This window comes from Lygodium microphyllum, chromosome 5, assembly GCF_053477565.2.
Source record: "Lygodium microphyllum isolate KBCC chromosome 5, Lygodium_microphyllum_v1.1.10, whole genome shotgun sequence".
NCBI classification, from domain to species: Eukaryota; Viridiplantae; Streptophyta; class Polypodiopsida; order Schizaeales; family Lygodiaceae; genus Lygodium; species Lygodium microphyllum.
The window spans coordinates 71,672,405-71,696,503 of record NC_141139.1 but is presented as its reverse complement, the minus strand read 5'-3'; the positions used below and the strand labels follow the sequence as shown (position 1 = coordinate 71,696,503).

The 24,099-nt window shown below is 42.7% G+C and overlaps 1 protein-coding gene across 1 annotated transcript in view; it reads left to right on the top strand.

Annotated features, from left to right (window-relative positions):
* LOC148035960 (protein CNGC15b-like) overlaps positions 1-24,099 on the top strand; it is a 40,459-nt gene that overhangs the window by 7,577 nt on the left and 8,783 nt on the right. Inside the window, exons 2-3 of the mRNA XM_087677944.1 lie at positions 20,539-21,079; positions 21,514-21,726. Of these exons, the coding sequence (XP_087534070.1) occupies positions 20,539-21,079; positions 21,514-21,726 (754 nt within the window). The remainder of the gene's footprint in view (positions 1-20,538; positions 21,080-21,513; positions 21,727-24,099) is intronic.

The following is a 24,099-nucleotide window of genomic DNA, read 5'->3' as shown; positions in this document are numbered from 1 at the left end:
TATAGTATTTGGGAAATATCATTATCTTCTCCCTCTATCATCCTCCCTTTACACGTTTGTCACACTAGTGCTATGGCTTCTCTAAAGACCGATGAAACTACCACTAGGTGCTCCTATTGCAGCAAGAATAGTCACATCATTATAGATCACGCCACTATAGATGGTTGTCGTTGACCTTTGCTCCTATGCCATCGGAGTATATGTCTCCATCTCTTGGCACTCCATGTGCTACGTTGCTCATTTGGGCGATAGGGATCGTTCTATATTGGCTATCAAAGTTTTATGCTTAAGGCAATAAGATGCATATGATGTGCATTAAGCCTTCAAGAGCAAAAGGAGGCTCTAAGACCTCACGAGGTGGTAAGCGTTTTTGGAGATCACCACAGTGTGCTATAGAGGTTTCCCCCATGTAATTATAGGTCTAGTGGCTTCCACGGCTTACGACTATAAAGTCTGCTCCATTGAGAGACATAGGTTGTTGGATACTGTGTTTTTCGTAGTTTGCTTTGTCAAGAGACAAAGGGTATTGGACTCCTTTTAAAATTAGCCTTCCTCATTGGATCGGGTGGTACTAACCTGATTTAACAATGATTACATTAAGTAACTAATTCACATGAATTGAAATGCACACATTACCACTTTAAACTTGAACAATGGATAGGTTGTTGGCTCGAAAATTGGCATTCCTTGCGGTATTTCTTTAGCTTTTATTGTAAAAATGGAGTACAACTAAGATTCTCTGATTCCCACTACTAATCTAAGTGCCTCTTGCTGTCAAAACAGGCCACCAAGCCTTCAAACCAATTTGCCCCTTGGTTTGCTTAGGGAATTGGCATTCGCCCTACTTCTTACGAGACAAATTTAGCCCCAAATTGACATTGGTTGGTTGGCCTCTTGAATCTCTTTGAAATTCTTTAATTTCAACTGTTGGAATTCAAGTCCTAGGCTCTCAATTTTGAGTATGCATCTTGAGGTGACTGTCAAATCCTAATTTTTGCTGTAAGTTAGGGTTTATAACAGAGATTTTTCAATATCTCTATCTTTGGTGACTCAAACTATTGGAAATTGTTGAGGGGAGTTGAGAAATGGCTGTATGGTGAGAGAGAATGTCAAAGAGAAATTTCAAACTTCCATCGCGAAAAAATGAAAGAAATCAGTTGCTTCCCTGTCTAGGCAGCCTTGAAAGCTGTCTTCACTAATGGAATACATCAAATACGAGGTGGTTTGGTTTAGACAGCCCTCAAAATGCTGTCATCTATTGCTATAGTCTCTTTAGGGCATGTCACCTACTTTTGGAGGGTCTCTAGCTGGTTGGAAATGGCATTAAATATTGTAGTAGCTATGGCAGCCTTCTTTTTGTCTCTCTGAGCTTGCACAAGGCTAGAATGACCCTCTCTCTCTCTCCCAGCCTCAAAACGTCTTTCCTACTTGCATGGGTAAGTTTTGCCAAGTGGCAGTCTTCTAATTCCATTTTCCAGTATTATCTAGCTTATTAAATTAAATTTCAAAATATTTTAGAAAAATAATTTCACCAACCAATAATTAAATTGGCTAGGCCATATTGTCTCCCAAGTGTCCTTGAGTAGTTATTGACCCTTAGATTGGTATTAATTAATTAATTAATACCTAGTCTCTAATGTCACCACTGACATTAATGGCTAATAATTTGGTGTAGGCCCAAATTTGACATTGGGTACCACCTAGTACCTGTTAGGTATAACTTATTACAATTTTTACCTTAAGTACCAACTATTATCTTGGGGCCTTGGGTCCCACATTGTGAAATAATTAACTTTCACCTTACACGTGCAAGTCACAGTAGCACATTTGATTTTTAAACATGCTAAGCAAAGCAATAAAATTTCACGTTCTTGTGACAGACTATCCCCTTGAAATCCTTGCAATTGTCCTCGATTGCATTGCAATGTTCCAAAGCAAAACATACTGCACTGGAATTTCCCAATAAGCATCATAGTAAAAACAACATTGGCCAGTGCTGCTTAACCATGCTAATTGCAAAGGCTTGCTGAAAATTTCCAGCCAGCTATCTTAACTGTTTTGGCCAAACAACCATAGCAAACCATAAACTGAGCACAACCCATGGTTGAACTATCAATGCCATTCATTAAACATGCTGTTGTTCACAAAACAAGCTGAATACCATTGAAAAGTGATGATCATCGCTGAAAACCAGCAACTGATAATCAATCTCTAATGATCATAGATTGATGCATACTAATGCATAGTGATGCTAATGTATAGTTTAAGAGCTGGAGTGAAAACCATACCCAGCTGCATATCAACTACAGTGACTAGTACACTGAATAGTGACCTCATGGCAGATGTACTGTTAGCACAATACCCTTGCATGCTGAATATATCTGAGATCCACTATACACAAAGTCAAATACTTCTCATTGTGACTTATGCTTAGATATATAGCATCTCAAAGGATCAATCATTGTAGAATTTGTCTCTTTTGACAAACCATCTCTTTGTGGATGGAAGGACAAAGATAATTTCAGTGTGGTATCTATATTTTCAAACAGCACCTTCCAAAACAAATTGGTCATCTAAGGGTCTTGATCATTGATGATAAACTTTGGCATGCCATGATACTTAGACACATATTGCATTAATAAACGTGCCATGGGATCAGATTTTTATCTTCTTTCTCACAGGAATGAAATGGACTTGCTTACTGAACTTGCAAATGATTGTCCATATCCTATCGTTCCTTGTAGGTTTTCTAGGAAGCTCAAAGATAAAGTCCATAGCAATGCTTTGCCAAGGCCTATTTGTAATAGGAAAGGGTTGTAATAAACTTGGTTATTTTTTGTCTATCATACTTCACTTTTTGACATATGATGTATATCTCGAGAAATTGCTCAACATCCTGTCTCAAAGAAGGCCAATAAAAGAAATGCTTCACTGCTCTTAATTGTAGCATCAATTCCTCAATGTCCTACATAAGGAGGAGCATGACTCTCATTCATGCATCATAAAAAAACCATCTCTAAGCACAAAGTGCTCATGCCTTTGGCCATTGCAAAGTTGATCGTATACATTTACAAAGTTTGAATCAGCTGTATATTGATCTTTCGTGGCATCCAACTCAATATGCTATACCATAGTGACAACTGAAATTTGAGGCTTGCGTGATAATGTATCAACCACCACATTCTTCTTCCCATCTATGTGCAAGTGAATGTAGATAAGAAGTTTACCTATTTCATATGCTTCTCAAACAACTTAGTTTGAGTCAAAAAATAGCACAATGTTTGATGCTTTGTTTGCACTGTGAAATCAACCTCTAAAAGATAGTGTTTCCATGTCAAAAGTACATGAATTACAACAAGCAATTATTATTAGAATTTGCCGATTCTATGGGCAGCGCCCAATGTAATTTGTGTGGTGTGGACACTTATTAAAGTGTCAATGTAAGGTGTGTACACCTAGTGTCTTAGAAACTTAAAGTAGTAACACTAGGCTCTAGAGTAAAATAAACCTAACTCTAGTTAGTTGGTGGAAGGCTGGTTAGATCAACCCTTGACCTAAACATAAGTTGTACTTTCACTATATCTTTCATTCTAGCAAGTACACTCTTCTCTTTTTGCTTCAGCTCACTCTCTTGTTGTCATTGTCTCTCCTCTCTCTCTCTCCATAGCTGGTTGCCTTTTTTTAACATTTGGTATTAGAGCAGCTCGTACGCGCAGATTCCATTTAGCCACCGTCAGTTGGTGCCATCCCGCCCAAGGTCCTACTGCTGCCAGCTTGGTTCTTAGCTCGAGGAAGAGTTTTTAGCTGCTGTGAGGTGGAGGAGGAGTTGTAGCTAAGCCATCTCTTGTCTACTCTAGATCTGTCCAGTTCAGCCATCAGCTCCAAATCTGTCTGTTTGCTCCAGATTTGTCCAGCTCAGTAATCTGCTCCAGATCTGTTGTTTTCAGCCTGCATGCAGTCCCACACGCAGCCTTGCATGCAGCCCGAGGAACTGCTGTTTTGGAAGAGCTGCTGCTGTTTTCAACTCTGCCCCCCATTTTCTCAGCTCTAGCCACCATTTTCTCAGTCCTGCCCGTCAATTTCTGCAAACCCTAAAAAGTGCAGAAACCCTAATTTTCAGATTTGGAGTTTTCTCGAAATTTTGGAAATTTTCAATCTATTTCAGTCATCTCTTCTCGAATCTCAGCTCGTGCTACCCAAAAATTTAGGGCTTTTGTTAATTTTTGTGCCCGGAGTTCAAATTGACAACCAATTCGAAGAAATTTCTCAATTTTTTGGACATTCTCACCAAAAATTTGGGGCTTTTGCCCGATTGGAGGTCCTTTGCGCAAATTGTTGCCAAACTCATAGACATTGCGTAATTTCTTCCACATCGGCTCAAGAAAATTTGGGGCTTTTAAGTTTCTTGGATCTGGCACGCATCCGAGGCAGATTTCAGCTGCTGTTCATTGTCGACACACATCCCGAGGTGACATTTCTGCAGAAATTCCAGTTGTAAGATACAATTTTCTTCAATTTCTTTGAAATTTTAGAAAGAAATTTGGGCTTTTGCTTGATACACACTCCAAGGCAAGCAACAAGTACTACAACATCATTTAATTGCTGTACAATAAGATTGGGTAGAGAATTTTGGAAAAATTCAATAAATTTTGGTAAGAATCAGCATTAAGTTGTTGTATTTTGTACTTTTGTGGGCACACATTTCGAGACGGGTGTGGTAGAGCAGTATAGTGCTGTAATTTACTGGCTAAGTGCTGATTTGGGCGGCATTGTGCACACTTTGGCATTTGAGTGACAGTTTGATACTTGTTTTTTAATCTCGGGGGGGATTTTGGTACATTGAAGTATTTGGCTACAGATTTTTGTCTGTCATTGACAATATGGAATGTCAAGGGAATAATGATCAAAGCAACATTTCAGGTGTCCTCACTCAGGAGGACAAACTTGATGGCTCAAACTACCCACTGTGGAGTTTTATGGTCTGTAACCTTCTTGTGGCGAAGGACTTGTGGGACTATGTTACAGGTGATTTGCAACGACGAGGAGGTCTTGCGTCTCAGACACCTCAGCATAACACTCGAGGACAGGTTACTGGTGGTGGTGGTGGTGGTATTTGTGCTGTTATTGTTGGTCCCCCTCCTCTCCCTCCTACGGAGGATCAGAGGAAATGGGACTCAAAAGATGCACATGCACTTTCTTTGATTGCCTTGTCAATGAAAAGGGCAATTATTCCTCACATTCGGTCTGGTAAGACTTTAAAATCAGCATGGGATGTACTTGAGCATATGTTTGCAGCACGCAATGAGGCTAGGATATCCTCTCTCCTCAGAGAGTTGGCCAATGTGACCATGGATGAAGGTGATAGCATGACAAAGCACCTTACTCACATACAGGATTTGCGTGAGCAGCTACTCAATGTTGATGAGGTTTTTCAGGATGCTGAATTGGTAAACATCACACTGAACTCTCTTCCAGAGTCATATCTTGGTTTCCACACTTCTTTAATGTTGTCTTGGGGGGGGGGGGGCAGCAGGCCCTTACATTTGTGGAGTTGGAAGGCCTCTTGCTGCAAGAGGAACAGACTCGGAAGAATGTGGTATCATGTTCAAGTGATGTGGCTATGCTTTTGAAGTTCAAAGGCAAAGGAAAAGTTAAGAAAAATGTAAAAAATCAGTAAAAGGGTGATGCTGGATAGCCATCAAGTAAGGTTGTCCAAGACACAGAAAAGAGTTAAAAGAAGGGGAAATGCCATTATTGCAAGAAGCCCGATCACTATATCGATGAATGCAGAAAGAGATTGGCCAAAGAGAAGAAAAAGAACTCTGATTTGGTTGTCCAAGAAACATCAGCCAACAGATCTATTGATGGTGATACTTCAGTCAACTTTGTAGAGGAGGACTATGCATTTCTTATATGGAGTTATGATTCTTCAATGGCTAATTTAGCATTTAATGTTGCTGAAACACAGCAAACATGGTATTTTGACAGTGGAGCGTCAAAGCACATCACTTCCAGGAAGTGTTTGTTTACCTTTTTGCATTCAGCCCCTGCTGGGAAGCATGTTATATGTGTGAACAACAGCAGTTATGATGTATTTGGCATTGGGACAGTCACTATTATTGCTGCAGATGGTTGTGATTTCATGCTTCTAGATGTCTTATTTATACCTAGCATTACAAAGAACTTGTTGTCTATCCCTGCTTTTAATAAGCATGGCTTTCAGGTCATCTTTGAGGATGACAAATGCATTGTTAGAGACAGAGAGATGGATTATGCACTTAGGCTGTTCGGCACCCTGCATAAGGGTCTATTTTTGTTGGATACATATGACAGATAGTCTCATCATGCTTTAACAGTCACTACTCTTACGCTCGCTATGCAAAATGCGGAGCTATGGCATGCTCGCTATGGACACATGAGCTTTGGGAGTTTGATGACCCTTCAGAGGTGTCATATGGTAGATGCATTGCCTCTAGTGGAGACTCCACCTCCTCATGCATGTGAGGGATGTATTTTGGGCAAGATGCATAGGTTTGCCTTACAAAATGATGGTGTAGTGCGTGCTGTCCGAAAAATGCAGCTTATTCACTCTGATGTTTGTGGTCCCGTGAGGAAACGTGCACTTGGAGGTCATTAGTACTTTGTTACATTTATTGATGACTACTCTTGGTATACATGGTTGTATGGGCTGAAGGCAAAATCCGATGTATTCATGCATTTCAAACATATTGTTGCAAAGCTTGAAGCAGAAACTAACTTAAAAGTGCGGACACTTCGCACAGATAGAGGGGGGGAGTATATGTCTCGTGCTTTTGAGACATATTTGCTTGATCATGGCATTACGCATCAAGCCACTGTTAGAATGACTCCTCAGCAAAATGGCGTTGTTGAAAGGAAGAATCAGACTCTTATGGAGATGACTCGTTGTATGCTAAAAAGCAAGGGGCTACCTCATAAATTTTGGCTAGAAGGCCTTCAATGTGCAAATCATGTGTTGAATCGTGCACCCACTAAGGCATTGAAGATGATCACACCGTTTGAAGCTTGGCATGGCAAGAAATCCAAAGTAGACTTTTAGGTGTTTGGTTGCATAGCCTATGCACATGTTCCGAAAGGGCTTCATGGGAAGCTTGAAGACAACGCTGTAAAATGCATATTTATTGGCTATAGTTCGGAGAGCAAGGGCTATCGCTTGTATGACCCACGTACGAAGAAAGTCTTTGTCAGTAGGGATGTCCTATTTGCTGAAAATGCTGCATTTTCACATGATCAGTTTCAAATGCCAGCCACCCATGACATTGGTGATGTCTTTGAGGGTCTTTTGCCACTTACTTTGGAGTCTGTGCCTGCTGTAAATGGCAGGACGGACTTAATACAACAAGCTGTTGCTGCACCATATGCTCTCGAATAGTAGGGTATCGATGATGGTTTGCCACATGCAGTGGAAGAAGCAGTACAACATGAAAGGGCTGCTGTAAATGCAGTCAAAACAGTCCCAAGATGTCTGTTACAGACTCTCCAAGAGAGTAAAATGGATGTTCCTATACTTCAACGCACTAGAAGGCTTGCCAGAAATGCAACAAATGATGCAGGGGGTCACATTTGATTGATTTTACAGAAGTAGATGATTGCATGTGTTTAAGAGCTCACTATTGGATGATGATGAGTCTATTTCCTTGGACGAAGCTCAGCAAGATGTACATTGGATGCATGCCATGCAGGATGAGTTAGACTCTGTTGCCACTAACTCTACATGGGATCTTGTGGATTTACCACTTGGCAAGAGCCATTGGCACAAAATGGGTTTTTAAACTCAAACGCAAGGCTGATGTTACAATTGACAGGCACAAAGCACGGTTGGTAGCAAAAGGCTATGGATAGAAGAAGGGCATAGATTATGAAGAAACTTTTACTCCTACATCCCGTATGAGTACAATGAGATGTGTGATTGCTATGGCTGCAAATTATGGCTGGAAAGTACATCAGTTGGACATTAAGATAGCATTCTTGAATGGGGATTTGCATGAGGATGTTTATGTGTCACAACCTAAAGGGTTTGCGGTTAAAGGGAAAGAGCACATGGTATGCAAGCTGCATAAAGCTCTTTATGGTCTCAAACAGGCTCCTTGTGCACCCTCCAATGGTAAATGTAGATCAGTCAACAATCTACGCAACCATACACATTTCACTGTTGCCATGAAGGCTGCCCTGTACTCAGCCTCACAAGACGAGGCAGCCAGTGTAGGATGTTTCTTGCTTAGCCATGAAATGCATGAACGGCCTAGAAAGAAACAATGTCTACTAGTAGATTGCCTAGTATCTGCATCACCAGCCCAATCTGAATCACTGTAAGCCTGTAAGTGCAAGTCTCCCCCCCTAGGAAATAATAATGCATGTGACTGAGTACCTTGCAAATATCTGAAGATCCGCTTAACAGCTTGCCAATGTATGGTCCATGGGCTATGCATATACCTGCTCACCTGAGATACTGAATATTGAATGTCAGGGTGTGTGTTGCAAAGATAAATAAGACAGCCAACAGCCTGGCTGTAAATTGCAACATCAGACATCTCTTCACCATCATGCATAGACAGCTTCCATAGGAGTGCACATAGGTTTGCAATCTTGCATACTAAACCTATGTAACAGCTTATCCACATATTGAGACTGTGACATGATGATACCATGCTGATTTTGGGTGAATTGAATCCTCAAATAATAGTGTAGGCAGCCTATATCTGACATAGCAAATGCATTTTTTAATTCAGCCTTAAAATCTGCATTTATTTCTTCTATAGGTCCAGTGAGCAACATGTCATCTACATAAAGAATGATAATCAGCAAGTCCCCCCCCCCCCCCAAATTCTTAATGTATAGAGTGGGAGCAGTTGGACTATTTTTGAACCCTTTGCTAGCCAAATAAGCATCAATTTTCTTTTTGATAGTCAAAGTGCTATTGCAGTAGCACGAAATCCTGTGTTTCATACTCGCATGAAACACATAGAGGTGCATTACCATTATGTCAGAGAGAGATGCTATGCAGGAGAGATTAGCTTGATGTATGTACCCACACATAAAAATATTGTAGACATTTTCACCAAGGCACTACCACGTGAGAAGTTTGAGGCTTTTCAAATTCCCACTTGTTACCCTTTGGTGATTGATCATCCTTGTACTTCATCACATTGGCACTTCGGGGGGTGTTAGAATTTGCCGATTCTATGGGCAGCGACCAATGTAATTTGTGTGGGGTGGACACTTATTAACGTGTCAATGTAAGGTGTGTACACCTAGTGTCTTAGAAACTTAAAGTAGTGACACTAGGCTATAGAGTAAAATAAACCTAACTCTAGCTAGTTGGTGGAAGGCTGGTTAGGCCAACCCTTGACCTAAACATAAGTTGTACTTTCACTCTATCTTTCATTCTAGTAAGTACACTCTTCTCTTTTTGCTTTAGCTCACTCTCTTGCTATCATTGTCTCTCCTCTCTCTCTCTCTCTCTTCATAGCTGGCTGCCATTTGTCAGAGTGCAGCGGTGCGGAAGCGTAGGACTGAGAGAGAGAGAACGCAGAGAGAAAAAGGGAGAGAAAGAGACAGTGTACAATGAAGATCTGCTGTATAAAGAATGCTGAATACAAAGATATACACGGGCGCAGTGCGCTGGACTGCGTGTCTCCACCTCGACGATGCGACCTGCTGTCCACCTCGAAGTCTGCTGCAGTCTGCACTGTCTGCTGTCTGAAATCTGTGAACAGAGACAGAAATCTGCACGGCACCGGTCTGTAATCTGCGACAGAGAAGAATGGGTAGACTGCTGAAGTCGTCGACAATAAATAGGCGAAAAACCACCTAGAACGGGGCGCCAGAAATAGGGCGCAGCCTGGTAAAAACGGCTGCAGGCAGTCGGACTGCCACGTGGCAGTCCGACTGCACAGTCCGACTGCAGCTGTTGGTCCGACTGCTGCTGCTGACTGTGCAGCTGCCTAAACAGGCTATGATCTCTAACACCCCCTCTCAGAGCCTGGACAGGGCAGAAGCTTGAGGGATCGGGAATGTTGCCGAAGTAGAGCCTGAGGAAGCGCCTTCGTAAACAAATCCGCAAGATTATCCTCCGTCTTGCAATACTCCACACTGATGGTCTCATCCAGAAGCTTTTCTCGGATGAAGTGGTACTGGATCTCAATGTGCTTTGTCCGGGCATGAAAAACAGGATTCCTTGCCAAGGCAATGCAACTCTCATTGTCACATCGCAGCAATGTAGGACGAGTCTGGGGGCACCCAAGCTCCTCCAACAATCTCCGAAGCCACACAACCTCGCATGTGGTGGAAGATGCGGCCCGATGCTCTGCCTCAGTAGACGAAAGGGCTACCGTGGGCTGCTTCTTGCTACTCCATGAAATAACACCTGCACCCAAAGTAAAGCAGTAACCTGTTGTAGACCGTCTGTGGTCCACGTCACCAGCCCAATCCGAGTCGCTCCAACCTGCAAGTACAAGATCTGACCCATCTGTCCCTGCGGGGTAATGAATCCCCAAATCAGACGTCCCCCTTAGATACCGAAGTATCCTCTGAGCAGCCTGCCAATGCACCGTCTGAGGTTCACTCATGAACCCTGCCAAGAGCCCAACATCAAAACATAGATCAACCCTCGTGTTGAGAAGCCAAATCAAAGACCCTATCAACTGTCGATAGCGGGAAGCATCCGCCAAAGGAGAAGCTGAATGGGAAGTGGCCTTCCAGTTCGGATCCATAGGAGTAGAGAGGGCCCGACAATCTTCCATCTCAAAAGTCACCAAGAGCTCCTGTACATAGCTCAGTTGGGAGAGAAAGATCCCCCTCTGAGACTGATAAATCTCATGGCCTAAAAAGAAATGGAGTAGCCCTAAATCCGTCATCTCGAACGTCCGATGTAAAGTTGACTTTGTCTCCTGGACCCGCTGTGCATCATCACCGGTGACAATCAAATCATCAACATATAATACAAACAGCACACAACCATCCTCGGAAGTGTGAACATACAGCTGCGGATCGGCCTTGGACCGCCGATATCCCAACTGAGTCTGGAGGAATGAATCAATCTTCTCGTTCCAAGCTCGCGGGGCCTGCTTGAGACCATACAGGGCCTTCTTCAACCTGTAGACTTTCCCATCTGAAGAACCAAAGCCAGGAGGCTGCTCAACGTAGATCTCCTCCTTCAAATCACCATTCAGGAAGGCCAACTTCACATCCAGCTGATAAACAGGCCATCTCCTATGGCCAGCCAAAGCAAGAATAGCTCTAATGGTTGCCATACGAGCTGTAGGGGCAAAGGTGTCATGGCAGTCAATCCCTGGGCGTTGGGCAAAACCCTTAGCAACAAGGCGAGCCTTGTGCTTATCCAAAGTACCATCACTGAGATATTTGGTCTTGAAGACCCACTTGACTCCAATCACCTTCTTCTTCGGGGGGCGTGGCACAAGTGACCAAGTGCCATTCCTCTCAATAGCCTCCAACTCAGCTTCCATAGCTTTCTTCCATGGGGCGGACTGTAAAGCCTCCTTCACGGAGGTGGGCTCTCGATCTTGCATAACTCGGGACATCAAACAATAATTGGAGCAAACAAGCTCCGAAGAATGCGCCTGGTGCCTTCGTGACCGCCGCGGACCATCCTGCGGTCCCCACTCCTCAGGAACCCCCTCGATCCCTGAATCACGGAGTGTGTCACGGGCCCAGCGAGGAGGAGGCCGAACCTCCCCTCGTCGTTCTCCATCAGTAGAAGACTCTGGAATGTCCACCGGTGGTAACTCCTCAGAAGGATCCGGTGGAACAGTAGACTCTGTGTCAGAAACAGAATCATAATCAAACGGCACAGGCTCCAGTGGAACTGTAGAAGGAGCCAAACTCTCCCCTGGATCTCCAAGAACGGGATGCTCCTCACCCGTTGAAGAAGCCGGAACCTCCACAAACCGCACATCACGGCTAGTATATACATCCCGCTTGACGGGATCATACAGTCGGTAGCCTTGGGACTGAGAGCTATAGCCAACAAATACCTGTTTTCGGGAAGCTGCTTCAAATTTGTCACGGTGAGCCTTGGGAATGTGAACATAGGCATCACACCCAAAGACCCGAAAGTAAGAAACATCTGGCTTCGTCCCAAAATAAGCCTCAAATGGAGTCATCCCTTCCATGGCCGAAGTAGGGGATCGATTAAGGATGTGGACTGCAGTAGCCACAGCCTCGGCCCACAGAACCTGAGGGGTCTGTCGGTGCTCCATCATGGTGCGTGCCATCTCGATCACACTGCGGTTCTTCCGTTCTAGAATACAATTTTCTTGAGGAGTATTGGTATTGACAAACTCCTGGTGAATTCCTCTATCTGCACAAAACCGAGCAAACTCATTAGACACAAATTCACCTCCCTTGTCGGATCGCAAGGTCTTCAACTTCCGGCCTGATCGGTTCTCCTCAAAGAGAAGCCAATCCTTGAAGTGCGAGAAAGCTTCTGATTTTAGTGTCAAAAAATAGGCCCATGTCATCCTGCTATAGTCATCCACGATCAGCATGAAGTACGAGCTCCCACGCAAGGACTCATTCCTCATAGGGCCACATAGATCCGTAGATACTAGCTCCATCGGTGAAGTAGACCGCCGCGAAGCTGTGTGGGGAATGGCATCCTGATGCTGCTTCCCTCGTATGCAGGAGACACATGGATGCTGGCTCACCACTATATCCGGCAACCCTCGAACAAGCTGTCCACGTGACGCCTTCCGAAGATAGTCATAGTTCAGGTGACCAAACCGAGCATGCCATAATTCAGACCGTGACTGTGAGGTAAGAAGAAGAGAAGAGAGGGCAGTGGAAGACTTCAGTTTGTAAATGCCGTTCTCCTCATATCCAGATGATAGAACCTTCCTCGATTCACGATCAAGGACTCGCACAGTAGAACTGTCAAATTCCACCAAAAGACCAAGGGAGCAAATCTTATGAACTGAAAGGAGATGGTACCCTAATCCTGGTACATGCAAAACCTCTGAGGCATGGGTGCCACCTCGTCCATCTGGAATAAGCTGCATCTTACCCCGACCTGCAATAGAAACTGAAGAGCTGTCTCCAATGAGAACCTGCCCACGCGAAGGTCGCAGCTGGGCAACACCATCTGATGAAGGAGTCATGTGCCGTGAGGCACCACTATCAATAATCCACTCTCGAGATTGGGGAGCCGCCATCGCAGCATCAGAAGCATTCGGTGAAGCGTCCTCAATGACAACTAAATGTAGAAATGCAGCTGATGAGGGTGCAACCACCACTCCAGAATCCTTGGTTTCCTTCTTCTTGGTGTCCTTCGAGTCTTTGTCAGGGCAATCCTTCTTCCAATGGCCAGTCTTTCCACAAATATAGCATGTGGAGTCTTTGTCCTTGTCCTTCTCCTTGTCCTTCTTGGACTTGTTATCCCCCTTCTTCTTCTTTTGGTCCTTCCCCTTCTTCTGAGAGGCTTGACCTGTCAACGCCTCCGTCTTGGAAGCATTCTGTCCCTTTAACTGTTCCTCTTGGTCCAAGACCATAGGAACCACCTCTTCCCACCGAAGAGTAGACTCTCGCCCCGAAGCAATAAGGGCAGAGTAAAATGTACCGAATCGTGGCGGCAACTGGGACAAGAGTGTGATCGCCATGTCTTCGGAGGAAATTGGCTTCCCCGCATTCTGAACCTGCATCTGTAGCTGCCTTAGCTTGTTAATGTGTTCCCTTAGCGAAGAAGACTTATTGACGGACAAGGTCCGCATCTGTACCTCCAAAGAAACCCTCTTCATCAGGGTCATCCGATTGTACATTTGATCAAGCTCCAACCATATCTCACGAGCCACCGTCAAGTGCTCGATGTGAGCGATCACGGCTGTAGTGCATGATAGAAAGAGAAAGGATCGAATCCTGGCATTCAGTTTGTCCCAATGAGACTGGGCCCTGGCCAACTCCGCACGAGCATCGGAAGAGAGTTTGGACTCATCTCTTACCGAAGGCCGGTCAATATCTTCCTGTACCAACTCCGCCAAATCATAGGACTCAAGAATGGCCAACATCATAACGCGCCAAATGCGGTAGTTGTCGCCGTCGAGCTTCTGATCTGTAGGAAGAGCCGGTAAGACAGGCACCTTCCGGTCCATAATCGCCTGGAACTCCAAGTCCATCTCTGTAGACATCTTCACCTGCAATGCCTTCTCAAACGCAAAAGCAGCCCCCTCTGATTGAGTAAACTCAGCCTGCTAAGGCTCTTCCGCGTCCCGAAGCTTCTTCACCCGCCGGAGGCGATGAAAAAGCAAAACCTGCACTTTTAGGTTGAAAACTCAAACTTCCTCCGCGTCAAACAGCAGCAAATCCACCACCTGTACTCCTTTCCTGTGCGCCCACACTCGTTTCAGCCTTGTTCCAAGGCGCAGCCCTCCTGTTTGCCCTTAAACGCAAAAAAAAACGCAAATTTGTGTCGCGATGGAAACTCCTTTTCAGGTTGATTCTGCGCTCAGTCAGCCCTCAAACACTGCTCTGATACCATGTCAGAGTGCAGCGGTGCGGAAGCGTAGGACTGAGAGAGAGAGAACGCAGAGAGAAAAAGGGAGAGAAAGAGACAGTGTACAATGAAGATCTGCTGTATAAAGAATGCTGAATACAAAGATATACACGGGCGCAGTGCGCTGGACTGCGTGTCTCCACCTCGACGATGCGACCTGCTGTCCACCTCGAAGTCTGCTGCAGTCTGCATTGTCTGCTGTCTGAAATCTGTGAACAGAGACAGAAATCTGCACGGCACCGGTCTGTAATCTGCGACAGAGAAGAATGGGTAGACTGCTGAAGTCGTCGACAATAAATAGGCAAAAAACCACCTAGAACGGGGCGCCAGGAATAGGGCGCAGCCTGGTAAAAACGGCTGCAGGTAGTCGGACTGCCACGTGGCAGTCCGACTGCACAGTCCGACTGCAGCTGTTGGTCCGACTGCTGCTGCTGACTGTGCAGCTGCCTAAACAGGCTATGATCTCTAACACCATTTTCCAACATTCTTTCTTGTTTACTTGCAAATTCCTCTTTGCACTATGGAGAATATGTCTATCATATGCCACAACTTGGCCATCTTGCATTAAAACAACCCCTATGCTGTTCCCACATGCATTACATTGAACAACAAATGACTTTGAAGTCATCTTTTCCTTTAACTTTTCAAATGCTAAAATTTTCATTGTTGTCCACTTAAAAGGCATACACTTCTTCTGCAAAGCATACAGTGGAGATGCAATTTCAGCAAAACTGCTTATGTACTTCATGTAATAGGAGCATAGACCCAAAAAACTGCGGATTTCATGTATAATTCTTAAAGGTGGCCATGAACATATTGTCTTAACCTTTGTAGGGTCCATATGAATACCATCAATTGACACTATGTGCCCCAAAAAGTGGATCTCATGCAAGAAAATTTTACTATTCTTGTTATTAATAACTAGTCTATGCTTATGCAACTCATTGAACACAATGTCGAAATGCTTTCTGTGTTTAGCCTCATTCTTTGAGTAGACAATCATGTCATCAAAGAAGGTGTCCACAAATGCCTTATGTGGCTTGAAGATGCTATCCATCATTCAATTAAAAGTGACAAGAGCATTCTTAAGTCCAAAAGGCATGACAAGAAACTCATATAACTCAAAAGATGTCTTGAAAAGTTGTCTTAGGCACATCCTCCGGTCTAATGTGTTTATGTTGATGATACCACTTTTTAAATCTATACGGCTGAATGTGGCTGCTCCCTGTAATCTATCCATAGCATCATCAATTTGAGAGATTGGAAGCTGATTCCTTATCATGATTTTATTCAAAGCATGATAGTCAATGCACATACGCCATGAACTATCATTTTTTTACACCAAAAGCACTGGAGAACAAAAGGTAGATGAGTTGGGCTGAATTAGCCCTTTTTTCAACAGCTCATTTGCTTGATTCATTATCCCCTCTTGCCGGGCTGCACCTATACGGCTGAATGTTGTTGCTCCTTGTAATTTATCCACAATATCATCGATTTGAGGGATTGGAAATTGATTCTTTATCGTGAATTTATTCAAAGCACGATAGTCAATGCACATATAATAGGAATAGATTTCCCTTTCAACTTTACATCTAAAGTATGGGTCTTGTCCTTATGTTGAATAGTGATCACTTTACCATGCGAATCAATCATTGCATGCATATGATGGCACCAAGGCATACCAAGCAAGACATCACAACCCTCAACTTTACCATGTGAATCAATCTTTGCATGCACATGATGCCACCAAGGCATACCGAGCAAGACATCACAACCCTCAATTGGAGCAATAAAGAACTCTTTACTATCCATATATCCTTGAATGTGCAAACAAAGCTTTTCAATGAGCAGTGTAACATGCTCTGCATGGTCCTTGCCTGCCATACCAACTTCTCCTATGAATTCCATTTCATTCTCTTTGATGCCTAGATGGGCTGCGATATCTATAGAGATAAAATTGGCTCATGCTCCATTATCAAAGAAAATCAAAGCATGTTGATCTCTGATTTTGCCCCATGCTGGCACAACTTAGTAGCATCATTATTGGATTGATAATCAACAACATTCAACATCAATTCAATTGATGTTTCGGGCTTCTCCTTGGGATCTCCCTGATTTTTTTATTTTCTAGCTTGTTGCCTATTGCCTAGTGTCACGACATTAATGGCTAATTAAATATTTTAGGCCAAGTTTTGACATTGGGTACTGCCTAGTATCTATTAGGCATGCTGCATAACTTATTACAACCTTTGCCAATGTCACCCATTGATCATGTGGGTTACTAAGGAGTCATTGTCACTTAATTGACTTGCATCTCATATAGGTACCTTAAATAATGCCAAAGCTAAGCATTAAAAATACATGTCCTTGTGAGAGTTGGAGTAGGAGAATTCTAGCTTCCTTATTTTAAGTGTATTAATTGTTTTATTGCTTGTTTCATGATTAAGATTGTCTTGTAGATTAAGTTTATGATCATTGTTGTTTGGGTTTCCAAAAGGCCAATTTGTCCCACAATAGACAATGAAGGAGACATCTTCACAAAGGCTCTTCCATTGTCCTTGCTTCTTCTATATACATGTCCTTTGGGGGTTTAGGCATACCTAGGATCTAGGAGGGGGTGTTAGTGATCATGGTCAGCTCTTGGTTGTGAGCCCTATACTAAGTTAGTGAGAGACATTAGAAGCTAAGTCAAGGTTGAGTCTGTTGGTCATTTTGTCCTTTATTCTATTTTTAGGCCCTGTTCATGTTTTTGGCCTAAGGGCTATCCTAGAGATTTGGATGTTCTTTTAGAGGGTTTTGGGGCCAATCTTGTTTATTTTTAGGCTTCACCTAATACTCGGATGACACTAATTTAATCATTGATTTATAGCAACATGGAATGATAGGAATGGGGCTTTGATGGACATGAAAGGGGAACATGTTTCAAGTACTAGGAACATTTCCTATCATGTTCTAGATACTGTTCCTTATAGGGAACATTCCAACTTGAAGGAGTGTTATTGGAAATACCGCATTCTATTTGCTTGCCCCTTCTTGTGACCCGTTTGGTGCCATTTTCTCCATCTGGCTTGTGCATCATCTATCCACCTGTCTACCAACTGTCTTGCCATCACCCCCCACCCACACCCCCCCCCGCGCCCCCCCCCCCCCCCCCCATTGCACACCTTTCTCTTGTAGCTTGAAATCATAAATGGTTGCTTCTTCCCAAGGTCAGTGTAGACAAATGCGCCTAGGGATTGGTCATAGATGTATCTTTTGGTTTGGCTTGCCATTTCATTGTTCTAATAGTTTCGCTTGATGTTTGTATGATGTATTCACTATTGGCCTTGCCACTTGGGCCTTGGCTCTTTTATGGTATGATGTATGCCCTTCAGCCTTTAGACGTTTATGGGTCGTAAGTCTTTACTTTTTTGACTTTTTTTTAGTATATACTTATGCTGCTGCCGTGCAATAAATGCACCTTTTCAGCACTCCTCTTGATATGTCCCCCTAGGACCCAACTTGCACATGAGACACAATGCAAGCCAAACTTACCATAAATGGGTCTAGACATTAGACTCACCTCCCCAACCATAGAGCCAAATGGGATCAGTTCCGAGCTTGGGATCTAGCAGCACTCTAGGTCATGACTGCATCCCAAGGGTTGGCATCCCATACCACCAGCCCACACCTTCCCTGTGTATAGATGCATTGGCCAACGGGCGGAGTGTCCAAGAGTGGCGATCACACAATGAATGTGCATGATAGGGCCTCAAGTCCTATAAAAAGGATTCGTTTGCCCTAACCCCGAAGTGTCCTTAGTGCATTCACACATTGTCACTTTGTAGCCATTGTGACCAATGCTACTAGCGCCCATCCAAATGTCCGGAGACATAACACCTCTGATGAAGAGTCAACAATCTGAATGGTTGCCCAGCATGCTGTTGATGCTGCCCTGCAAAATGCAGCTCTAGAGAAGGCTCCTCTTCAGTGAACTTTGACTCCCACCATGGCGAATGTTACCATGTCAAGAGTGTGCAGTGGAGAGGAATGATGAATTGATTGAAAGAGGAGGAGATAGAAGGAACACAGTGAACTGAAGGAACAAACTGACAGAAATCTGAATGGTACAAGGATGATCTCAGTCAGGCCCTACATGCAGCTTGGAGGAGTGTCACTAAGGGCATCACTAAGGGCGCTGGATAGAGGCAATAGGATGAAGAACAAAATGAGGAGGGCTGGCACAAAAGTGAGAAGACTGAATGATTGACAATGGAGGAGCAGGCAGCCTATAAAAAGCATGAAATGCTGAGACTGGCAGACCTGCATTTTATGCAGGTCGAACCAGCATAAATGCATAAAAATACTGCCCATGCCCTTGGAAATGACAGAAACAGGCTGCCAGGTGAGAAATGCAGGAACAAATCTCCACCTAAAATGTCTGAGACAAATAAGCTGTCAAAGCTCCTAATGTCCTTGTCTTCTGACTCAGACTGAGGCTCATGGGCAGGAGATAACTGGTCCTACATGTTTTCCTCTGCACCTCTCACTCTCTTGTGGTAAAGGCTTGGCCTGCCCTCGGCTTCTAGGTTTGGGGCTGAGCTTGTTTGGCTGTATGGATGGGAGTGAGTTTGATGTCCATCTCATATGTTTCTTTCTATGCTTGTATGGCTTGTGCCATGTCATGGGGCAGATTGGAGATCTGTGCGAGCATTATAGCAGGATGGAAAATATGGAATTTGACACCTAAAACAGAAATATGATTTGCAAGGTTAAATGCAACCTTTTGGTGGAAATGCAAAGCTTCGATGCAATCTGAATGTCTCTAGTGATCTGGCAGCCTCTTGCTCTTTAACTGGCTGCACTTGTCTTGGGCTGGACGAGGTCTGACCTGTTCCAACCTCTCATATAGCAGTCTGCTTGCTTCTCAATTAGTCACTTGGTCTGCAGATCTGCTGGTTGCCTGCCTGGCTCTCCACTTACCAGCCACCAGTTCCTTTGCTAGGTTCTTCACTTCTGGTGATGCTGGTCAAAGTAGCTATTTCTACATGCTTTATGCCACAGAAATAGCTTCTATCACTAGCTTTCTCCAAGCTATCTTCTAGAAGCTTCTTGCCATGGGAGATCAATGTTGTAAACGGTGTGCAATTAGTTTCTTACCCTGCAGTGACTTTGCCCTATCTGGAACAACATTTCTTAGACAATCAATTAACCTTCAAAAAACAACTCTCAGGGAGCTGCCTTCAAGCCATGTTTCTGGCTCATTGTATAAACCTTGATTGTTTTTGAGTTCTTTTGTATTTTGAGCTTTTGAGTTTTGCTTTTGCTTTTCTCTTCTTTTTGAAGCTTTATGCTGTGGAAGAACTGTTTGGCAAAAGCATGGCCTAGATTGCATAATTTTGTAAACCTAAACACATATATAAGATACTAACACTAATGCTAAGTGATTTGGTTACACCAAAATCATTAGATACTGAAAACTTACGAAAACTCGGTTTTTACTCTCGACCTGTAAAACCAAATTTGTCAGAAACAGAAAATAAAAGCATAGGCAGATACTTTGCATTTGTGAAAACCAGACAAAACTAATTTAGGCATGAACTGCTGTCTATGCAGTAGGGTTCTCACCCAGTCATCACCAAAAACCTATGCAAGAAATTTCATGGCCTAGGCAAGGTGTGTATTGCAAAACAACATACTGAGAGAGCCTAATCACTTGCATATATCTCCATATGAATGACTGTAAACGTTAAGAATTCCCCTTGAAATATCAATTCATTCTCTGAAACTATTCTTGTTATCGTCCATGTGATAAAAGAATTGCCAATAACCCATATCTCGCATAGTTTCTGGTTTATTTTATAATGTATCTTGTACAGGATTGCCATATTTTATGATTGCGTTTTTGCATTTGATCTGATCCATTCTGTTAATCATTTTTATGATAAAATGAAAGTTTTCAAGCCTTCAATGAAGTTGCAACTCTCATTTTTGCAATGTGTAAATCTCCATTTCAGGTACAAAGATGAGTCAGATCATGCAGTATCAGGAGCATACAAGCACCGGCACAGTGCATTTACTTCTGAAAGGACATACTCATTGTCAGATTCTGTAAGGAAAGGATCAGAAGGCCTTCGGAGTATTGGAAAGTCACTGCGTAGTGGAGTATCCAAAGTCTTTGCTGAGGACTACAAGGCTTCAAAGAAAAAAGTACTTGATCCTAACAGTAGCTTTGTTCAGCAATGGAACAGAGTCTTTCTTGTTTCATGTTTGGCGGCCTTGTTCCTAGATCCTCTGTACTTCTTCCTTCCTGCGATTAGTAATGATGACTGCATAAAGATAGAGAGGCCTTTGGAAGTTGCAGTAACGGTCCTGCGCACAATAACAGATACATTCTATTTATTTCACATGGCCCTTCAGTTTCGAACAGCATATGTGGCTCCGTCTTCTCGAGTATTTGGAAGAGGGGTTCTAGTTGTTAATCCTAAGCTAATTGCAAAACGCTATTTATTGAGAGACTTTTGGCTGGACCTTGTTGCTGTTCTTCCCATTCCACAGGTATTATCTGACTTCAATGGATATAACATTCTGACAAAGCCATGTGTCAGTTGGCTTAAACTGCTTATGGTCTTTGGATGAGTTGAGTGTTACTGTAAACTTACATGTAAGAGACTCAATTAATTTCTAGGTTTTAAGGTCCACTTTTGAATCTAAAAGGTGCTGAATTGCTTGGGTTCTTTTTCTTTTTGATTATTGATGTGTTGCCCAGTTTTCAAAGTATATGCTAGAAGTTCGACTAGTTTGTGGATCTCTGCCTGAGTTCCCTGTTGCTAGTTTTCAGTGTATTGCTGCATGAATTATTCCAATTTCCATAATAGACATTTTATATTTGCTCAGTGATGTTGTTTCCATTTAAATTGTTCAGTACTTCTTTGTAAGTAGATTCAGAGTAAAAAGTTCTAACCTTATTCTCGTGTTTTCCTCCTTTTTAGGTAGTGATTTGGATTATTGTTCCTGCCTCTCGTGGACCAATTGCATATCAAACAAAAGTTGCCCTACGTTACATAGTTTTCTTCCAGTTCATACCACGGTTGTACCTGATATTTCCACTTACATCACAAATCGTAAAGACAACTGGTGTAGTCACAGAAACTGCATGGGCTGGTGCTGCTTACAACTTGGTCCTTTATGTTCTTGCTAGCCATGTGGGTGCATGTGACTTTCTCATAAATTTATCCTAATAAATTGATGTTAGCAGTTACCTTGGATGTGCATTGTGATCTTCTCAATAAAAGTTTATCCTGTTAAATTGATGTTAGCATTTATCTCGGAGTTGCATTGTTTTTTTGAATCCTAATAAATATAGCTGTCTCAATTATAAGTGTTTCATCTAAAACCAGGCTTACATAAAAAGCTCTTTCTGGGTACATTCCACATTTCCAAGGGAAAGTACTTAAAAACGAAGTTTCAAGTATTAGATGCTATACAAAAAGACAAATATCATATAAGCAGTACAACAGCTGGTAGAAATGATTATCCTTAGGTGCCTTGAATCCACTCTAGTAACCTTGTAGGATGTCATGCCAATGCTTCAGAATAGCATTTTCTGGCAGGTTTTTAACCATCTATGATCTGTCTGCAAGAGCTGTCCATATTTGCTATCCAGATGATGTCAATGCTTGCTCATCTTTGACAGGAATGTTAAAAGCAAGAAGTTGGGAGTGGAGATCTATGCGTTTGCAATGTGAGGGTGTTGAGCCACAAAAATTTAAGGCCTGCATTAGCACAAAATTATCATGCATTTTGGCCTAATTTTACTCTACAAAAACAGCCCCAAAAAGATGTATTTTTATTTAGTAGGAAAAATGCCCAACCCCTGTATAAGGACACCTTGTGGGCATCCATCTTGCTCTCTCATTTTGATCATTTTAATAATTTCATTCCTCCTCTCTGAGTCTACCCTCTCTCTTCTCTTCATCAGCCATTCTCTCACAATCTCTTGCTTCCGACGCCCCCGAGAGGAGCTGTATCTATACCTGAGGGTGCCAACCAGCTGCTTGATGCTGTCACCCTGCCGCTCAGCTGCTGCCCTGCCTTGGAGGAGTCATCAGCCTGCTTACCCTGTTGCCCTGTTGTCCAGCCTTGTCATCATTGTTTGGAGCTGTTGCAGCCTGCGTTTTCCGGCTGCCATTGCAACCTACCTTCTAGAGAGGGGTAGTGAGTCTAGTGAGTCTACCTGAAGTTTGGCAGCAGCAGCAAAATAGCAGCTTTTTAAAAGCTTGTGACAAGCAAAACAAAGAGCACTTAGACGTTATGTCACTAAATTATAGATCCAGCCAAAGAATAATACCCACAATGAATAGTAAACACATGTTCTGAGCTGCCAAGATGTAGGCCTTTTAACTACTTTTCACCAACCCCATAAAGAAAGAGCTGACGGGATATAGAATATAAGTACCTTACTAGCACTGACCAAAACAACTTATCCTTGAAATTCAAGTCTTCAAAAGGTGGTGTTGTTGAGGATAAAGTCAAGCTTTACAATCATATAGCTTACAAGAGGTGATTACAAGGCTTTTCCAACACTTGATAGAACACTTTACAAGTTATAGGGATCAGCCATATGTATATCAAAGCAAAGGAGCTCCAAATGACACAGAGGCCTTTGAATTCCACCCTTTAATGGAAGACATCATTTAACCTGCTTAATTGTTCAGTGAAGAAGAGATCCTGTACAATAAAGGTGAATGTTTATACTAGAAACTTCACTAACAATTAAGAGAAGAAGTATTTCTGTTTCTGATTCATCATCCCATAGGATCTCAAAGTCAAAGCCCTCACAAACCTTCTACTACAGAGGGATCTAGAACCAAAGCCAAAAATCCTCCTCTCATTCATACTACTGACTTAAATCAACAAGCCCAAATCAGATACCTGAAAATCAATACATCTACATCATAATTGTCTATATACTCTTGGCCTGTACTCCCCATATCCTAAACATATATGCAACTCTTCAACACAATCAGGATTCTTAGGAGTGGCTTATTCCCCCAAGTGACTATGTACTATAAACCATTCTTTTGTGTATGTAAATAAACAGCCATTCTTTCCTATGTACGAAAATAAACCCTTAATTAAAAAAAAACCCTTGTGTATGCAACTCTTCAACACAATCAGGATTGTTATGAGTGGCTTATTCCAAGACCAAGTGATTATGTACTATAAACCATTTTTTGTGTATGTAGATAAACAACCATTCTTTCCAATGTATGAAAACAAACCCTTAATTAAAAAATCCCTTTCACACAAGAAGTTGCACATTGAACACATGATACCTCGCAATGCTAGGAAGCATTGCACATTTGTTGAACTGGTGCACTTGTTGTAAAATAGACAAAGGGTGCATTTCAGTTCTCTTTCACGAGTGACATACAAGCTAAGTAAGGAGTGAATCCCCAAATAATGAAGTATAGATATTTTAAGTTCTTCCAATTTCAAAGCCTTGACTCTGTGGTGGATAGCAACCTAGAGATTAAAAGTTCAAGTAGGCAAAACCCTAAGTTATCCACATTGTG